This window comes from Loxodonta africana, chromosome 26 (assembly GCF_030014295.1).
Source record: "Loxodonta africana isolate mLoxAfr1 chromosome 26, mLoxAfr1.hap2, whole genome shotgun sequence".
Lineage (NCBI taxonomy): Eukaryota > Metazoa > Chordata > Mammalia > Proboscidea > Elephantidae > Loxodonta > Loxodonta africana.
In genome coordinates, this window is record NC_087367.1 from 34582858 (window position 1) to 34600169 (window position 17312).

The 17312-nt window shown below is 37.6% G+C and overlaps 1 protein-coding gene across 14 annotated transcripts in view; it reads right to left on the minus strand.

Annotated features, from left to right (window-relative positions):
- Positions 1 to 17312, minus strand: part of BIRC6 (baculoviral IAP repeat containing 6) — a 582018-nt gene that overhangs the window by 99003 nt on the left and 465703 nt on the right. For all 14 annotated transcript variants that reach the window (XR_002787222.2, XM_064277234.1, XM_023555261.2 and 11 more), the window contains one exon: positions 514 to 724. Coding sequence is in view for 13 of the 14 variants with exons in the window: in XM_064277234.1 (XP_064133304.1) it covers positions 514 to 724 (211 nt within the window). In the remaining variant the exon portion in view is untranslated. The remainder of the gene's footprint in view (positions 1 to 513; positions 725 to 17312) is intronic.

The window sequence follows — 17312 nt, forward strand, 5'->3', positions numbered from 1 at the left end:
CGGAGATTTCTACAAACCCCCAAAGATACATGTATAGTGTCATTATATACAGGAAATACCCTAAATGTCTAATACATGGTTAAGTAAAATACAGCACATATATGCAATAGTGAGTCAGAATCAACTCGACAGCAACGGGTTCATAGACAATAGGTGATTAGAAATGTTAAGAACAATGTCAGAGATACATATGTACTGACACCGAGAGATGTCTTTCACATCTTTATTGAATGCAACTAGCACCTACCTGTAAAGCAGGTACAAAGTGACAGCATTTTTAAAAAACTGCACACCTACAGCTATAAGAATGCATAGGGAGATGTCTGACATGCCAATGTAAATATTAATGTTTCTGGGTGCTGGATTTGGATGGGAATTTTTCCTTTGTACATTTATATACTGCTTGTGTGTGTGTTTAATTAGCATGTAGCATTAAAAAATAAAAATACCCACAGAAGTATTTTAAAAAAACATTGTTAGAGGCAAGGCCAAAACGAATATGTTATATAGTACCTTAAACGGTTGGTATAGGTATCCACACAGGTCTTCATTTTGGCTAATAATGTACCAACAGAAGTTTGAGATTCTGACTGTTCTTCTTCCTCTTCACCATCCTCTGTAGAAAGAGGCAACAATAGGGGCACCATGGATGTACAAGAAGCGATGGCCCGGAGCAGTTCTAGCAGAGCCCGATACAGTGGCACATGTCTTGCCATGTCCAGAACTATAAGAAGGTGGAAAAGCATAAAATGAGAACATGTATAATGTAAAAGTAAGTGCACAGCAATGTAGCTTCTACCTGGATCTTAAGATTAACTGGTTAGTTAGTAAAGAGACTAACACCCTATGTTGATAAAGCACCAATGTGCAAGTAGAATAATAGGTACATTCGGTGGACAAAATATGAATAAAGCATAGTTATGGGGAGAATGAGAAATGTAATCAAATATCTCATTATCTTACACACGAAAATGATGAAATAGCCTGGAGAATACATTATATCGGTAAACACATTTCTTACTATGAGGCAGAAATACGTATTTAAAATTAAATTGAAATGAAGTCACCATATATTACATAAAATACAACATGCCCAGTGAATTAAAAGTTTAATTCAATAAATAAAATTTCTTGTCAGCAAAGAAAATGATATTGACTATTCTGTCACTACTGTCTACAAGTCAAATCACTTTTTTATCAAAGTCAAACGCACCTAAAAATGGGTTCCCTACCCTAAGAACATAGATCTAAGGCTTTCATAAGTTGTTTTATTAGGTTGTGACTTTACTCCAACTGGAATTTACTTTCGTGAATCATGTGAGATAGCGATCTAACAGCTTTTTCCATCATCAGTTACTGAATGCTATTCCATTAATATTTACTGAATACCTGTTGTATGGCTGGGAACATAGCAGTGAAGAAAACAAACAAAAACCCCTGCCTTCATGCAGCTTACATTCAAGGTGGATGAGAAGAATTGGCAAAATTTCCCCCAAATGCAATTAAGCGCTCTGAATGCTTTGTAGAAAAATACGGAAGAAGGGTTGGGCAAGTACTAGCTGGAGATATGAGTTGCCTCACTGCCCACAGAACTATACAGGAATTGAGAGTGTGGGGGGAATCCTGGACTTTCTGTGGTAACTGAAGTAAAAGGGATAAAGTGCTTAATAAAATTAGTTCTGCTGGCCTGAGGCTATTACATTTCTTTTTTGTTGTTGTACTTTAGATAGAGCTCTACACAACAAATTAGTTTCTCATTAAACAGTTAGTATACATATGGTTTTATGGCATTGGTTAACAACCCCATGACCTGTCAACACTCTCCTTTCTCAACCTTGGGTTCCTTGTTACCAGGTTTCCTGTCCCCTCCTGCCTTCCAGTTCTTGCCCCAGGGCTGGTGCACCTCTTTAGTCTTGTTTTGTTTTATGGGGCTGTTCAATCTTTGGCTGAAGGCTGAATCTCAGGAGTGACTTCACTACTGAGCTGAAACCGTGTCCGGGGCCATACTCAAGAGTTTCTGCAGTCTCTATCAGGCCAGCATGTCTGGTCTTTCTTTTTCAGTTAGAATTTTATTGTACCTTTTTTCTCCAGCTCTGTATTGGGCCCTCTATTGTGATCCCTGTCAGAGTAGTCACTGGTGGTGAGGCTATTATATTTAGAGCAATGGACGAGTAAGCTCTCCTTTTCCACTGATGATGTAGACATCAGGGATGGGAAAGTATGACTGACCATTCTTCTATCACTTATTTAAAATGTTACCCTCATCTTTATCATATACGAAATTTCCATAACATATTCGGGTATTTTCAGGTTTCTCTTCTAACTCATGATGTAACATTACAATAAACTAATTACTATAATTTTAGAATATAACATTGTATAGTACAGTATTCAGGAAAATCCAAATTAAATCAACAAGATATTCATCCATAGGCATCAACAGTTGTCAGGATATAAGAATGCCAGACTCACACACAGGTAGAAGTGTAAACTGGCATAATCAATTTATATCATCTATTAAAATTTAAAATGTCCAAATTCTGTGATTGAGCAATTCTATTTGATACTGTCTACCCTATAAAAAAAAAAAAAAGTTTTTTTTTTACCCTATAAACAAGGATGTTCAATGCAATACTGTCTCAACAGAGAAAATTGAAAATAACCTAAACATAATAAAAGGGCTAAACAAACAATAACATATTGAAACAATTCCATCCTATGTAGCAATTAAAAAGAGTAAAGATTTATGTCCAACATCTACATATGAGTGAAATAAGCAAATTCTAAAACAATGATATAGATGACATTGATATAAACACATACTGAAACACTATTTTTTATGGCTCATGAACTCCTTAGGGAATACTTAAGAGAAAAAAAGGTAACTTTCTAAAAATTAGTTTTACATACATGAGTAATATAGCAAATATTTCAAAAATACTTAGTCAAGTGGGATGCAGACCCCAAATTCTCATAAGACCAGACTTAATGGTCTGACTGAGACTAGAAGAACCCGGGTGGTCATGGCCCCCAGACCTTCTGTTGGCCCAGGACAGGAACCATTCCCGAAGCCAACTCTTCAGACATGGATTGGGCTGGACAATGGGTTGGAGAGGGGTGCTGGTGAGGAGTGAGCTTCTTGGATCAGGTGGAGACTTGAGACTATGCTGGCATCTCCTGCCTGGAGGGGAGATGAGAGGGTGGAGGAGTGAGCTTCTTGGATCAGGTGGACACTTAAGACTATGTTGGCATCTCCTGCCTGGAGGGGAGATGAGAGGGTGGAGGGGGTTAGAAGCTGGCGAAATGGACACGAAAAGAGAGGGTGGAGGGAGAGAGCGGGCTGTCTCATTAGGGGAGAGTAACTAGGAGTGTGTAGCAAGGTGTATATGGGTTTTTATGTGAGAGACTGACTTGATTTGTAAATTTTCCCTTAAAGCACAATAAAAATTACAAAAAAATATTTAGTCAAATATATTTGGTCTCATATGTGTTACATATATACATGTTACATATATATTATATCAAAATACACCCTTACAAAACAAAGTAAAACATTCCTGGTAGGGCTGTTTTTACCACCGCTCACTTTTTCTCCCTACCAGGTATATCATTTTGATGTATTCGTCAAATCCCTTTTCTATATGTTAACATTTCTGTGTCTGCATTATCCTATAAATAGGTGCTATTACCTTCATTGAACACATGAGAAAGTAAAATTTAGTATGTTGCCCAAGCATCTAATTAGTGGCAAAACCAACATTGACATCTAGGTATACATAACTACAGCTTTTTTTCATTATACCATGGTGATTCCTGAGCTGACAATGTGATAACCACTGGCCGCATACGAGCTAAACGGAAGAAAATTAAAATCTCAGTTCCTTAGTTGTGCTAGCCACATTTTAAGTGCTTAATAGCCAGCTGTGGCTGGTGGTTACCATACAGGAAAGAACAGATACAGAACATTTCCATCACTGCAGAAAATTCTCTTGGATAGCATCACCTTCAAGAGCCAATTCTTCATACTCTACTTCCAAAAGCCAAGAAATGAATGTGGTCCTGGTGATTCCAGTCAGAACAAGAAAATTACAGGAAAAAAAAAAGAAAAATGTCCTTATTTTTAGAAAATTGATTCCTGAAAAAGCAGAAGTATCCACAGGAATACTATGAGAAATAAAACCAAAGTTTGGAAAGTTTGTACACACTATATTAACATATATAAATATTACTAATTGATAGAAAATAATCAATGGGAAAATTAATAGAAAAAGGTTATTTACAGTATCAAATACAACAAAAAATATGTAAGAACTTTATGAAGAAAAAAACTGATGTTGAAGGACACAGATGATAACTTCAATAACTGGACATTATGTTCACAAAGGGTGCATTCAACAAAATAAGAACATCAAATTAAAAAAATATTTGTGGGTCCAAGGAGCTTTTAGCAATTATACAGCAAAGCTATAATCAGGATTGTCAGAATTCTCCCCATATCAGTTTTCTAATGTAACCAAAACAAATCCTAAATGTATATCAAGATGCTTTTGTGTTGGGGACGATACCCACGTTGGATGAATTGCTAGGAGGAATTACAGGACTCAGAGACAGTTGTATTAATGGCTACAGTTCATGCATTATAGCGGTCAGCATGGAAAAAAGACATTAGGTGGAGTCTCATATAGGCTTCCAATCAGGTGTCACACAGAACATGCTCCTTCTACTAGTAGTGAAATAAAGTAACATGTGAACAATATTTCTACCTTAAGAAGCCTGCTTGAGATTCAGAGTCCAAGGCTTTTATTGGGGGCTAGTCATGTAGACTCTGATTACCCCAAAATTTCAAACTTCCAGAAAGAAAACAAACATTCACCATAAATTACATTATTTGTACAAATTATCTAGATAGGTTGACATAGCAGAATTGAGTACCCCAGGCACAGAAAACCATGCCACTGAGGGATTGACTCCAAAGCCAAATTTCCAGATGAAATTAGCCCAGGACTAACTCAGTAAATAGGCCCTTCCTTCTAAAGATCAGGCCTACACAGTTACCTTGCACACCAAATTTGTGACACTGGATATTTCAGAAATATCAAAATTTTAGACTATCTTTTTACATCAACCAGAAAGTATGGGTTTAAGTAAAAAAAAAAGAAAAAAAGTGTGTGTATATATATATGTACGTATACATTTAAAAAAAATACATATACATACATATATATATAAACCTGACAATACAAAGTGAACATCTGGATCTCAAGTTCTCTTCTATATACATATACTTAAGCTTTTACTATAAGTCAGTCTTATAAATGATAAATATGAGACTGGTCCATATCTGCTGCTTATCTTTCATTTAATTCTACATTTCTGTTGAGTAGTTTCTACAATTGACATAAAAGTACACTTACTAGATTTTTAAAAATATTTTTTGTTGTTGAAAATATATACAGCAAAACATACACCAATTCAACAATTTCAACATGTATAACTCAGCGACCTTGATTACATTCTTCAAGCTGTGCCATCATTCTCATATCCCTTTTCTGAATTATTCCTCCACTGTTAATGTGAACTCACTGCCCCCCTAAGCTTTCTATCTAAAGTTTTGAGCTGCTGTTGTCAATCTGATCTCATACAGATAGTTCTCCAAAAGGGCAAGATGCTCCAGACAGACATTATTTAATAATTAAGCTAAACTACTATTCGGTTTAAAGATGACTTCAGAGGATATTTTAGGTTTAAATATTGTATCTGGACAACAGTTTCAGGGACAAAATGGCAAATAAAGTGTTTAATCTAATTTTACAACAGCGGCCAAAATAAACAAATGTAACAAACAAAAAGGCTGTGCCTGTTGATACTACTTGTTGTTGTTGTTGTTGTTAGGTGTCCTCGAGTCGATTCCGACTCATAGCGACCCTGTGCACAACAGAACGAAACACTGCCCAGGAATGCGCCATCCTCGCAATCGTTGTTACGCTCGAGCTCATTGTTGGAGCCACCGTGTCAATTCACCTCGTTGAGAGTCTCCCTCTTTTCCGCTGACCCTGTACTCTGCCAAGCATGATGTCCTTCTCCAGGGACTCATCCCTCCTGACGACATGTCCTAAGCATATAAGACGCAGTCTTCCCATCCTTGCCTCTAAGGAGCATTCTTGCCGCACTTCTTCTAAGACAGATTTGTTCGTTCTTTTGGCAGTCCATGGTACATTCAACATTCTTCGCCAACACCACAATTCAAGGGCATCAACTCTTCTTTGGTCTTCCTTATTCACTGTTCAGCTTTCACATGCATTTATGATGGGATTGAAAATACCATGCCTTGGGTTAGGCACACCTTTGTCTGAAAGGTGACATCTTTGCTCTTCAACACTTTGAAGAGGTCCTTTGCAGCAGATTTGCCCAATGCAGTGTCTTTTGATTTCTTGACTGCTGCTTCCATGGCTGTTGATTGTGGATCCAACTAAAATGAAATCCTTGACAACTGCAATCTTTTCTCCGTTTATCATGATATTGCTCATTGGTCCAGTAGTGAGGATTTTTGTTTTCTTTATGTTGAGGTGTAATCCATACTGAAGGCTGTGGTCCTTGACCTTCATTAGTAAGTGCTTTAAGTCCTCTTCACTTTCAGCAAGCAAAGTTGTGTCATCTGCATAACGCAAGTTGTTGATGAGTCTTCCTCCAATCCTGATGCCCCGCTCTTCTTTACGTAGTCCAGCTACTCGTATTATTTGTTCAGCATACAAATTAAATAGGTATGGTGAAAGATTACAACCCTAACGCACACCTTTCCTGACTCGAAACCAATCAGTATCCCCTTGTTCTGTCCAAACAACTGCCTCTTGATCCATGTAAAGGTTCCTCATGAGCACAATTAAGTGTTCTGGAATTCCCATTCTTCGCAGTGTTATCCATAGTTTGTTATGACCCACACAGTTGAATGCCTTTGCATAGTCAATAAAACACGGGTAAACATCCTTCTGGTATTCTCTGCCTTCAGCCAGGATCCATCTGACATCGGCAATGACATCCTTGATTCCAAGTCCTCTTCTGAAACCAGCCTGAATTTCTGGCAGTTCCCTGTCGATATACTGCTGCAGACTTTTTGAATTATCTTCAGCAAAATTTTGCTTACGTGTGATATTGATGATATTGTTCTAAAATTTCCAGATTCGGTTGGATCACCTTTCTTGGGACTAGGCATAAATATGGATCTCTTCCAGTCAGTTGGCCAGGAAGCTGTCTTCCATATTTCTTGGCATAGATGAGTGAGCACCTCCAGCCTTGCATCTGTTTGTTGAAACATCTCAATTGATATTCCATCAATTCCTGGAGCCTTGTTTTTTGCCAATGCCTTCAGAGCAGCTTGGACTTCTTCCTTCACTACCATCGGCTCCTGATCATATGCCACCTCTTGAAATGGTTGAATATCAACTAATTCTTTTTGGTATAATGACTCTGTGTATTCCTTCCATCTTCTTTTGATGCTTCCCTGCATTGTTTAATATTTTCCCCATGGAATCCTTCACTATTGCAACTCGAGGCTTGAATTTTTTCTTCAGTTCTTTCAGCTTGAGAAATGCCGAGCGTGTTCTTCCCTTTTGGTTTCCCATCTCCAGCTCTTTGCACACGTCATTATAATACTTTACTCTGTCTTCTTGAGAGGCCCTTTGAAATCTTCTGTTCAGTTTACTTCATCAGTTCTTCCTTTTGCTTTAGCTGCTCGACACTCAAGAGCAAGTTTCAGAGTCTCCTCTGACATCCATCTTGATCTTTTCTTTCTCTCCTGTCTTTTCAGTGACCTCTTGCTTTCTTCATGGATGATGTCCTTGATGTCACTCCACAACTCGTCTGGTGTGCGGTCACTAGTGTTCAATGCATCAAATCTATTCTTGAGTTGGTCTCTAAATGCAGGTGGGATATACTCAAGGTCGTATTTTGGTTCTTGTGGACTTGTTCTGATTTTCTTCAGTTTCAGCTTGAACTTGCATATGAGGAATTGATGGTCTGTTCCACAGTCAGCCCCTGGCCTTGTTCTGACTGATGATATTGAGCTTTTCCATCGTCCTTTTCCACAGATGTAGTCAATTTGATTTCTGTGTGTTCCATCTGGTGAGGTCCATGTGTATAGTCGCTGTTTATGTTGGTCAAGGAAGGTATTTGCAATGAAGAAGTCGTTGGTCTTGCAAAATTCTATCATTTGATCTCCGGCATTGTTTCTATCACCAAGGCCGTATTTTCCAACTACTGATCCTTCTTCGTTTCCAACTTTTGCATTCCAATCGCCAGTAATTATCAATGCATCTTGATTGCATGTTCGATCAATCTCAGACTGTAGCAGCTGATAAAAATCTTCTATTTCCTCACCTTTGGCCCTAGTGGTTGGTGCCTAAATTTGAATAACAGTCGTATTAACTGGTCTTCCTTGTAGGCGTATGGATATTATCCTATCACTGACAGCGTCGTACTTCAGGATAGATTTTGAAATGTTCTTTTTGACGATGAATGCAACGCCATTCCTCTTCAAGTTGTCATTCCCAGCATAGCAGACTATATGATTGGCAGATTCAAAATGGCCAATACCAGTCCATTTCAGCTCACTAATGCCTAGGATATTGATGTTTATGCATTCCATTTCATTTTTGATGATTTCCGATTTTCCCAGATTCATACTTCATGATACTACTTAGGTACAACTAAAAACCTTATAGGATTAGTTGCCCTGACTCAAAGGTTTAAGGTTTAGGGTTATGGTTTTATCTCCAACTAGTAAATTACCTCCCCTGAATTTACTGCCTGGAAATAATCATTAAACCTGGAACTGCCCCCATGAAGCTACTGTTAAACTAAATAGCAGTTCAGCTTAATTAATGAAGAATGTTTGCCTTGGGCACTGTGCTCTTATAAAGGATTATCTATATGAGTTCAAACTGACAACAGTTAATCTAAAGCACAGAAGAGAATTTTAAGGGGTAGAGAGTGTAAACTAATTGTGATGTAACAATTTGGGTAGAGACAGTGAGAATGGTGGCACGTTATAAAGTATGTAACCAACGTCACTGAACTGCACAGGTAGAAATTGTGAACAAATGTATGTTTGGATGTGTATACTGTAATCAAAAATAAATAACATCAACCAAAAAAGAAAGATACTCATCCTTCCGTAATTAGTCCCTTGTACATGTGGCTTCATATAAATAAAATTCAAATGACGTGATACCAGTTATAAGAGGAGTCCCTGGCTGGTGGAAACAGTTAATGTACTCGCCTGGTAACTGAAAGGTTGGAGGTTCAAGTCCACCCAGATGCGCCTTGGAAAAAATGACTGGCATTTTATTTCTGAAAAATCAGCTGTATGGAGCACAGTTCTACTGACACACACACGGTCACCATGAGCTGGAGTTCATGCGATGGAAGATGCTTCTGTATTAATTATGAACATTAATTGGTAATATTATAAAACTTAATGCTGCCGCCTTTGATCACAGGTGTCATTGTTGTTAGGTCCAATCAAGTTGGTTCCAACTCATAGTGACCCTATATACAAGAGAACAAAACATTGCCTGGTCCTGTTGTTATGCTTGAACCCATTGTTGAAGCCACTGTGTTATCCATCTCAATGAGGGTCTTCCTATTTTTCACTGGCCCTCTGCTTTACCAAGCAGGATGTTCTCCACAGACCAATCCCTCCTGATAACATGTCCAAAGTATGTGAGACATAGTCTTGTCATCCTTGCTTCTAAGAAGCATTGTGGTTGTACTTCTTTCAAGACAGACCTGTTCATTCTTTTGGAAGTCCAAGGTATATGGTATATTCAACATTCTTCACCAACGCCACACTTCAAGGGGGTTACTTCTTCTTCAGTCTTCGCATGCATATGAGGCAACTGAAAACACCATGGCTTGGGTCAGGCACACCTTAGTTTTTAAAGTTACATCTTTGCTTTTCAACACTTGAAAGAGGTCTTTTGCAGCAGATTTGCCCAATGCAACAAGTCTTTTGACTTCTTGACTGCTGCTTCCAAGGGCATTGATTATGGATCTAAGTAAAATGAAATCCTTGACAACTTCAATCTTTTCTCCGTTTATCATGATGTTGCTTAATGGTCTAATTGTGAGGATTTTGTTTTCTGTATGTTGAAGTGTAATACACACTGAAGGCTGTGGTCTTTGATCTTCACCAGTAAGTGCTTCAAGTGCTCTTCCCTTTCAGCAAGCATGATTGTGTCGTCTGCATAACGCAGGTGGTTAATGAATGAGTCCTCCTTCAATCCTGATGCCCTGTTCTTCTTCATTTAGTGTAGCTTCTCAGATTATGTGCTCAGCATATAGATTGAATAGGTATGGCAAAAGCACACAACCCTGACTCACACCTTTCCTGGCTTTAAACCAGGCAGTATCCCCTTGTTCTGTTTGAATGACTGCCTCTTGATCTGTGTACAGGTTCCTCATGAGCACAATTAAGCATTCTGGAATTCCCATTCTTAGCAATGTTATCCTTAACTTGTTATAATCCACACAGTTGAATGTCTTTGCATAGTCAATAAAACACAGGTAAATACCCTTCTGGTATTCTCTGCCTTCAGCCAAGATCCATTAGATATCAGCAATGATATCCCTTGTTCCACATCCTTCTGTGAATCTGGCTTGAATTTCTGGCAGTTCCCTGTCGATATACTGCTATAGCCGCTTTTTCAATGATATTCAGAAAAATTTTAGTTGTGTGTAGTGTTAATGATATCGTTTGATAATTTCCACGTTTGGTTGGGTCACCTTTCTTGGGAATAGCCATAAATATGGATCTCTTCCAGTCAGTCTTCCAAGTTTCTTGGCATAGACAAGTAAGCACTTCCAGCACTGCATCCGTTTGTCGAAACATCTCAATTGGTATTCTGCCAATTCCCGGAGCCTTGGTTTTTGTCAGTACCTTTAGCGCAGCTTGGATTTCCCTCCTTCGGTACCATTGGTTCCTGATCATATGCTACCTCCTGAAATGGCAGAACGTTGACCAATTCTTTTCGGTATAGTGACTCTGTGTATTTCTTCCATCTTCTCTGGATGCTTCCTGTGTCTTTTAATATTTTCCCCGTAGAATCCTTCACTATTGCATCTCGAGGCTTGAATTTTTTCTTCAGTGTTTCAGCTTGAGAAAGGCCAAACATGTTCTTCCCTTTTGGTTTTCTATCTCCAGGTATTTGCACATGTCATCATAATAGTTTACTTTGTCTTCTTGAGCAGCCCTTTGAAATCTTCCACTCAGTTCCTTTACTTCATCATTTCTTCCCTTCACTTTAGTTACTCGATGTTCAAGAGCAAGTCTCAGAATCTCTCCTGACATCCATTTTGGTCTTTTCTTTCCTGTCTTTCTAATGACCTCTTGCTTTCTTCATCTATGATGTCCTTGATGTCACTCCACAACTCATCTGGTCTTTGGACATCAGTGTTTAATGTATCAAATCTATTCCTGAAGTGGTCTCTAAATTCAGGTGGGATATGCTCAAGGACGTATTTGGCCCTCATGGATTTGTTCTGATTTTCTTAAGTTTCAACTTGAACTTGCATATGAGCAACTGATGGTCTGCTCTTGGCCTTGTTCTGACTGATGATATTGAGCTTGTCCACTGTCTCTCTCCACAGATGCAGTGGCTTTGATTCCTGTATATTCCATCTGGTGAGATCCACTTGTATAGTTGCTGTTTATGTTGGTGAAAAAAGGTATTTACAATGAAGAAGTCGTTGGTCCTGTAAAATTCTATCATGGGATATCTAGTGTCATGTCTATCAACAAGGCCATATTTTACAACTACCAATCCTTCTTTGTCTCCAACTTCCGCATTCCAAACATCAGTAATTATCAATGGATTCTGATTACACATTTGATCAATTTGAGACTGCAGAAGTTGGTAACAATCTTCAACTTCTTCATCTTTGGCCTTAGTGGTTGGTGTGCAAATTTGAATAATGGTCATATTAACTGATCTTCTTTGTAGGTGTATGGATACTATCCTATTACTGACAGTGTTGTACTTCAGGGAAGATCCTGAAATGTTCTTTTTGATGATGAATGCAATGCCACTCCTCTTCAAGTTGTCATTCGTGGAATAGCAGACCATTTGACTGTTCAATTCAAAATGGCCAATACCAGTCCATTTCAGCTCACTAATGCCTAGCATATCGATCTTTGTGTTTCAATTCGTTTCTGATGATTTCCAATTTTCCTAGATTCATACTTCATATATTCCACGTTCCAATTATTAATATTATTATTAATGGATGTTTCAGCTGTTTCTTCTCATTTTGAGTTGTGCCACATCAGCAAATAAAGGTTTCGAAAGTTGGCTCCATCCACGTCATTAAGGTTGACCATTTAAGTGCCTTCCAACCTGAGGGGCTATATCAAGACAATGTTCTGCTGCTATTCATAATGTTTTCACTGGCTAATTCTTTTCACAAGTAGATCGCCAGGTCCTTTTTCCTACTCTTAGTCTGGAAGCTCAGCTGAAACCTATCCACCATGGATAACCCTGTTGGCATTTGAATACCTGTGGCATAACTTCCAGCATCACGGCAACATGCAAGCCCCCAAAGTATGACAAACTGACAGACGCATGGGGGTTGACTACAGGTAGCTAACAGCAAAGCACTAAAATGAATGTTCTTTTCCTAACTACCCAAAAACAGACTCAGAAGAGAAATGGTATCTCTGAACTTCTAGTCTAGTAATATTTTCCTGACGATTCCACTTTATAAGAAAACAAATTCACCCATTAAAGAAATAATTGTGATGCTTTAAAAACAAAGAAAACCAGACATTTTCTGAACATAATACTGCTGTCATGAGAGCCAAATAAGAACAGTGACTGACAACAATAATAGCCACTAACACTGGGTGCACATGTGATAGGAACTGTTCCAAGCATTATATATATATTAGCTAATTTAATCCTCACAATGATCTTGAGGCAAATATGATGATTATACCCATTTCCCATAGGAGCTACTGAAGCAAACAGATTCAAGAACTTGCTCAGGGCTACATAGCCAGGAAGTGGTGATAGCTGGATTCATAAGCAGGTAGTTCAGCGTTAAAGTCCAGGCATTTAATCAGAAAGATACAACAGCACACAAAGTCACAATTTCAGAGTTAGAAAAACTGTTACACTCTTGGAAAAAAATAATTTAACATGGCCTGAAATTCCTTGAAGCCAGTTTTTGTGAAGCACACTAGAAAGTGCTACTTGCCTTTAAGCTTTAATTCTATGTAAGTCATGATCTTTTCAAAAAGTGAATATTTCTAATGTATTTATGATACATTTTGAACTTCAGCTTTCTAATGGATTTACAAGAGAAACCTTTAACCTTATGTGTCTTTTAATTCTCTGGAATCTTAGTGTGTCAGGCTTTCCAGACTGTCACTGCACTGTAAAAAATACTATAAGCAAACCAGGCAAAATTATGAAATAACTTATTGCTTAAGTAACTTATTTTTTAAATAACAATTTTTTAAATAAATTTTGATGAGGCATAGTTTACAATAAAAATGCATTAAATTTAACTGTGCTGTTCAATGACCTTTGAAATATATACTCTCCTGTGTAATCACTGTCCCAGTCAAGATATAGACAATTTGAATCATCTCAAAAACTCCCTCATGCACCTTTGGAGTTAAGCATCCTCTGTTGTCGGTTTCAGGCAACCACTCCTATGCTTTCTATCACTGTAGAAAGCAGATAAATAACAGGAAAAAAAAAAAAAAGCCAAATCGTTCTTTAAATGAAAGATAAACTCTTAGTAGCCCCATGTTCATTAAAGAAACTGAGTTCTTAATTAAAAATCTTGTCATAAGAAAATGCCAGATGGCTTCATAAATAAATTATATCAAATACTTCAAAAAGAAACAATATTAATCTTATACAACTTCTTTCAGAAAATAGATGAAGTGGGAACAACTCATTTCTTGAGGCCAGAATTTACCAGCTACCAAAGTAAGACAAAGAAATTATGCGGTGGGGGGGGGTGAGGGAAGAGGAGAGGGTCAGTAAAAGAACTACACACCAATGAACAAAGAAGCAAAAATACTTAGGAATATATTAACAAGCTGAATGCACCAACATACAAAAAGGATAATAAATTATGACCTAGTGGGATTTACTGTACTTCACGGAAGTAGGGCATACCATCTACGTTTGTTTGCCAACCCCGCTGTCCCCCCTACCCTGCAAGGTATTTTTTAAAATGTACTATGCTAATTTTTTTAAACAGCAACAGGTAAAAAAGAAACTGGCAAAATGGCGCTTAGGAAAATCCTTGTGGGGGTAGGACGTGGTTGGCAAAGAAAAATAGAAGACACACGTTATTTGTGTAAAAATATGGTATTCCATGAATTCAAAGTTGGTTTAACATTTGAAAATCAAAGCAATTCATCATGTAAAAAGACAAAAAATGAAAAACCATATGGTAACTTAAGAGACTTAAACAAAGCATTTAACAAAATTCAGCACTCATTTGTGACAAAACCCATAGCAAACTAGGGATAAAAGGTAATTGCGTCAACATGATAAAACCAAAAACGAAGCCCGTTGCCGTCGAGTTGATACCGATGCACAGCGACCCTTTAGGACAGAGTAGAACTGCCCCATAGAGTTTCCAAGGAGTGCCTCGTGGATCTGAACTACTGACCTTTTGGCTAGCAGCAGTAGCTCTCAACCGCTATGCCACCAGGGTTTCCTAATAAAGGATATCTAAAAAAACTCTACGTCAACCATCATACTCTATAGTGAAAGACTTTCTACCAAATGACAACTTCTGGAGGATTTAAGACAGTACGATAAAATTACAAGAAGAAAAAGAAAAGAGAAAAGCAAACAAAGGGCATAAAAAAATTGATAGAAATAAAACTGTCTATAGTAGGCCACTGTGAGTCGGAATCGACTTGACGGCAGTGGGTTTGGTTTGGTTTTTGCATAGTGTAGGTGGCATGACTGTCTACTTATAAAATCCTAAGGAATTTAAAACAAATTAGTACTATAAAGTGATTTAGCAAGATAGTAGGATACCAGGTCAATAAACAAAAATCAACTGTATTTTTAAATACTATTGTCTCCGTCATCTAGTGCTGCTTTAACAGGAATATCACAAGTGGATGGCTTTAAGAAAGAGAAATTTATTATCTCACAGTCTAGGAGACTAGAAGTCTGAATTCAGGGTGCCAGCTCCAGAAGAAGGCTTTCTCTCTCTGTTGGCTCTGGGGGAAGGTCCTTGTCATCAATCTTCCTCTGTTCTAGGAGCTTCTCAGTGCAGGGACCCTGGGTCCAAAGGATGTGCTATTCTCCTGGTTCTTGTTTCTTGATGGTATGAGGACCCCATGTTTCTTTGCTCACTTCTCTCTTATATCCCAAGAGAGATTGACTTAAGACACAACCTAATCTTGTATGCTAAGTCCTGCCTCATTAACATAACTGCCATTAATACTACCTCCTTAACTTCATAGCAGCAGGATTTACAACACATAGGAAAACCACATCAGATGACAAGGGTGGACAGTCCCACAATACTGCAAATCATGGACTAGCCAAGTTGACACACATTTTGGGGGGAACCTCATATCTCCAAGAAAGTAGTGCTGGGACCAGAATGCATCCTGTGTACCTGGGGTCTCTGTGCGGAGAAGCTCCTAGACCAGGAGAAGATGGATTACAAGAACCTTACTCCAGAGCCAACAGAGAGAGAAAGCCTTCCCCTGGAGCTGGCACCCTGAATTTGGACGTCTAGCTTCCTAGGCTGAGAGAGAATAAACTTCTGTTTGTTAACGCCATCCACTTGTGGTATTTCTGTTACAGCAGTACTAGATAACTAATACAACTAGTAATAAGCAATGGGAAAGTGAAATCTTAAAAACATCAATTACAATAGCATAAAAACTCATATACTTAAGGATAAATTTATCAAAATATGTCCAAGACTATAAAAACATTGCTGAGATACACTGCAGGAAACCTACATAAGTAGAAAGATAACTGCTTTCATAAACTAAAATACTTAACGCTGTTAAGAAGTCGATTCTTCCAAAGTGATGTATAGATTCAAGTGCCATTCCAATCAAAATCCCAACAGGCACTTTTGGGGGTAGAAACTGATAAGATGACTCTAAGATTTATATGGAAATGCAATGGACCTAAAGAATCAAAACAATTAAAGCTGAATTTTATTTGCCACAAGATTACATATTTCACAATTAACTAATGTACTAAGTAAATTCTATAGATACTGGTAGTCTTTTTGACGCCCACTGTGGGGCAAGGGAGTAAGAAAATGAAATAAAATCTACAATGATACTCTAACAAAATCCTTAAAAGCAGAAATCCTTGGGGTGAAAACAAAAAATACTTCATACACCACACAAAGCCGAAGTGTTTGCGCTTACAGCTATGAATGAAAAAAATATTTCCACGTAGAATTTCTGTTCATTCCAGCCACATGAACGGTTAAGGGCTTAACTATCTAAACTTTGAAGTCTCAACACCAGCCTTTCCCCCTTGTCTCTCCATTTTTAGCAAATATGCTAATCTTTTTAGGTCCCTAATGTTTTCATATTCACATTTTCTAATACCAATTCATTTGTCCATACTTCTAACTATACTTATCCAGAGAATTTAGTATTATTGATTGCTATTTCTAGGTGATGTCATGTGCAGTAATTTATTTTTATTTCCTTTTGTAATTTTACGCATTCCTTAAGTTACTTATAGCAAGCATGACGTGTCCTATTAGATTTGCTTTAAAATAATCTACTGCATAAGTATGTTCATATGGAAAGATTTGGGTGAGGATATAAATAAAAAGAATGACTACACACTGATGACTAATAAAGGTGGTGATGGGGTTCATGACACTAGTTTTATATATTGTGAACTTTTTCATAATAAATAATTGCATTAAAATTTCAAGGTGACAAAAGACAAAATGTGAGAAATATTCCAGACTAATGAAAGAGGTTACTAAATGTAACATGTGATCATGCACTACATTCCGGGTGAGGTGTAATTTTTTTTTCTTTGATATGGAGGACACGATTGGGACAAGAGATGAAATATGAATGGGATGTGTAAATTAGACGATTAAATGACAGTATATTAATTTTCTAATTTTGATGATTATAATGCAGTTATGCAGTAGATTTGCTTTGTCTTTTGGAAATAAATCCTGAAATATTTGGGGGTAATGGTGCTATAATGTCTGCAACATTCTCACAATTTGTTCACAGAAAATAAAAATGGAGTCTTTGGTTGAGTCAAACAGTTAATGAA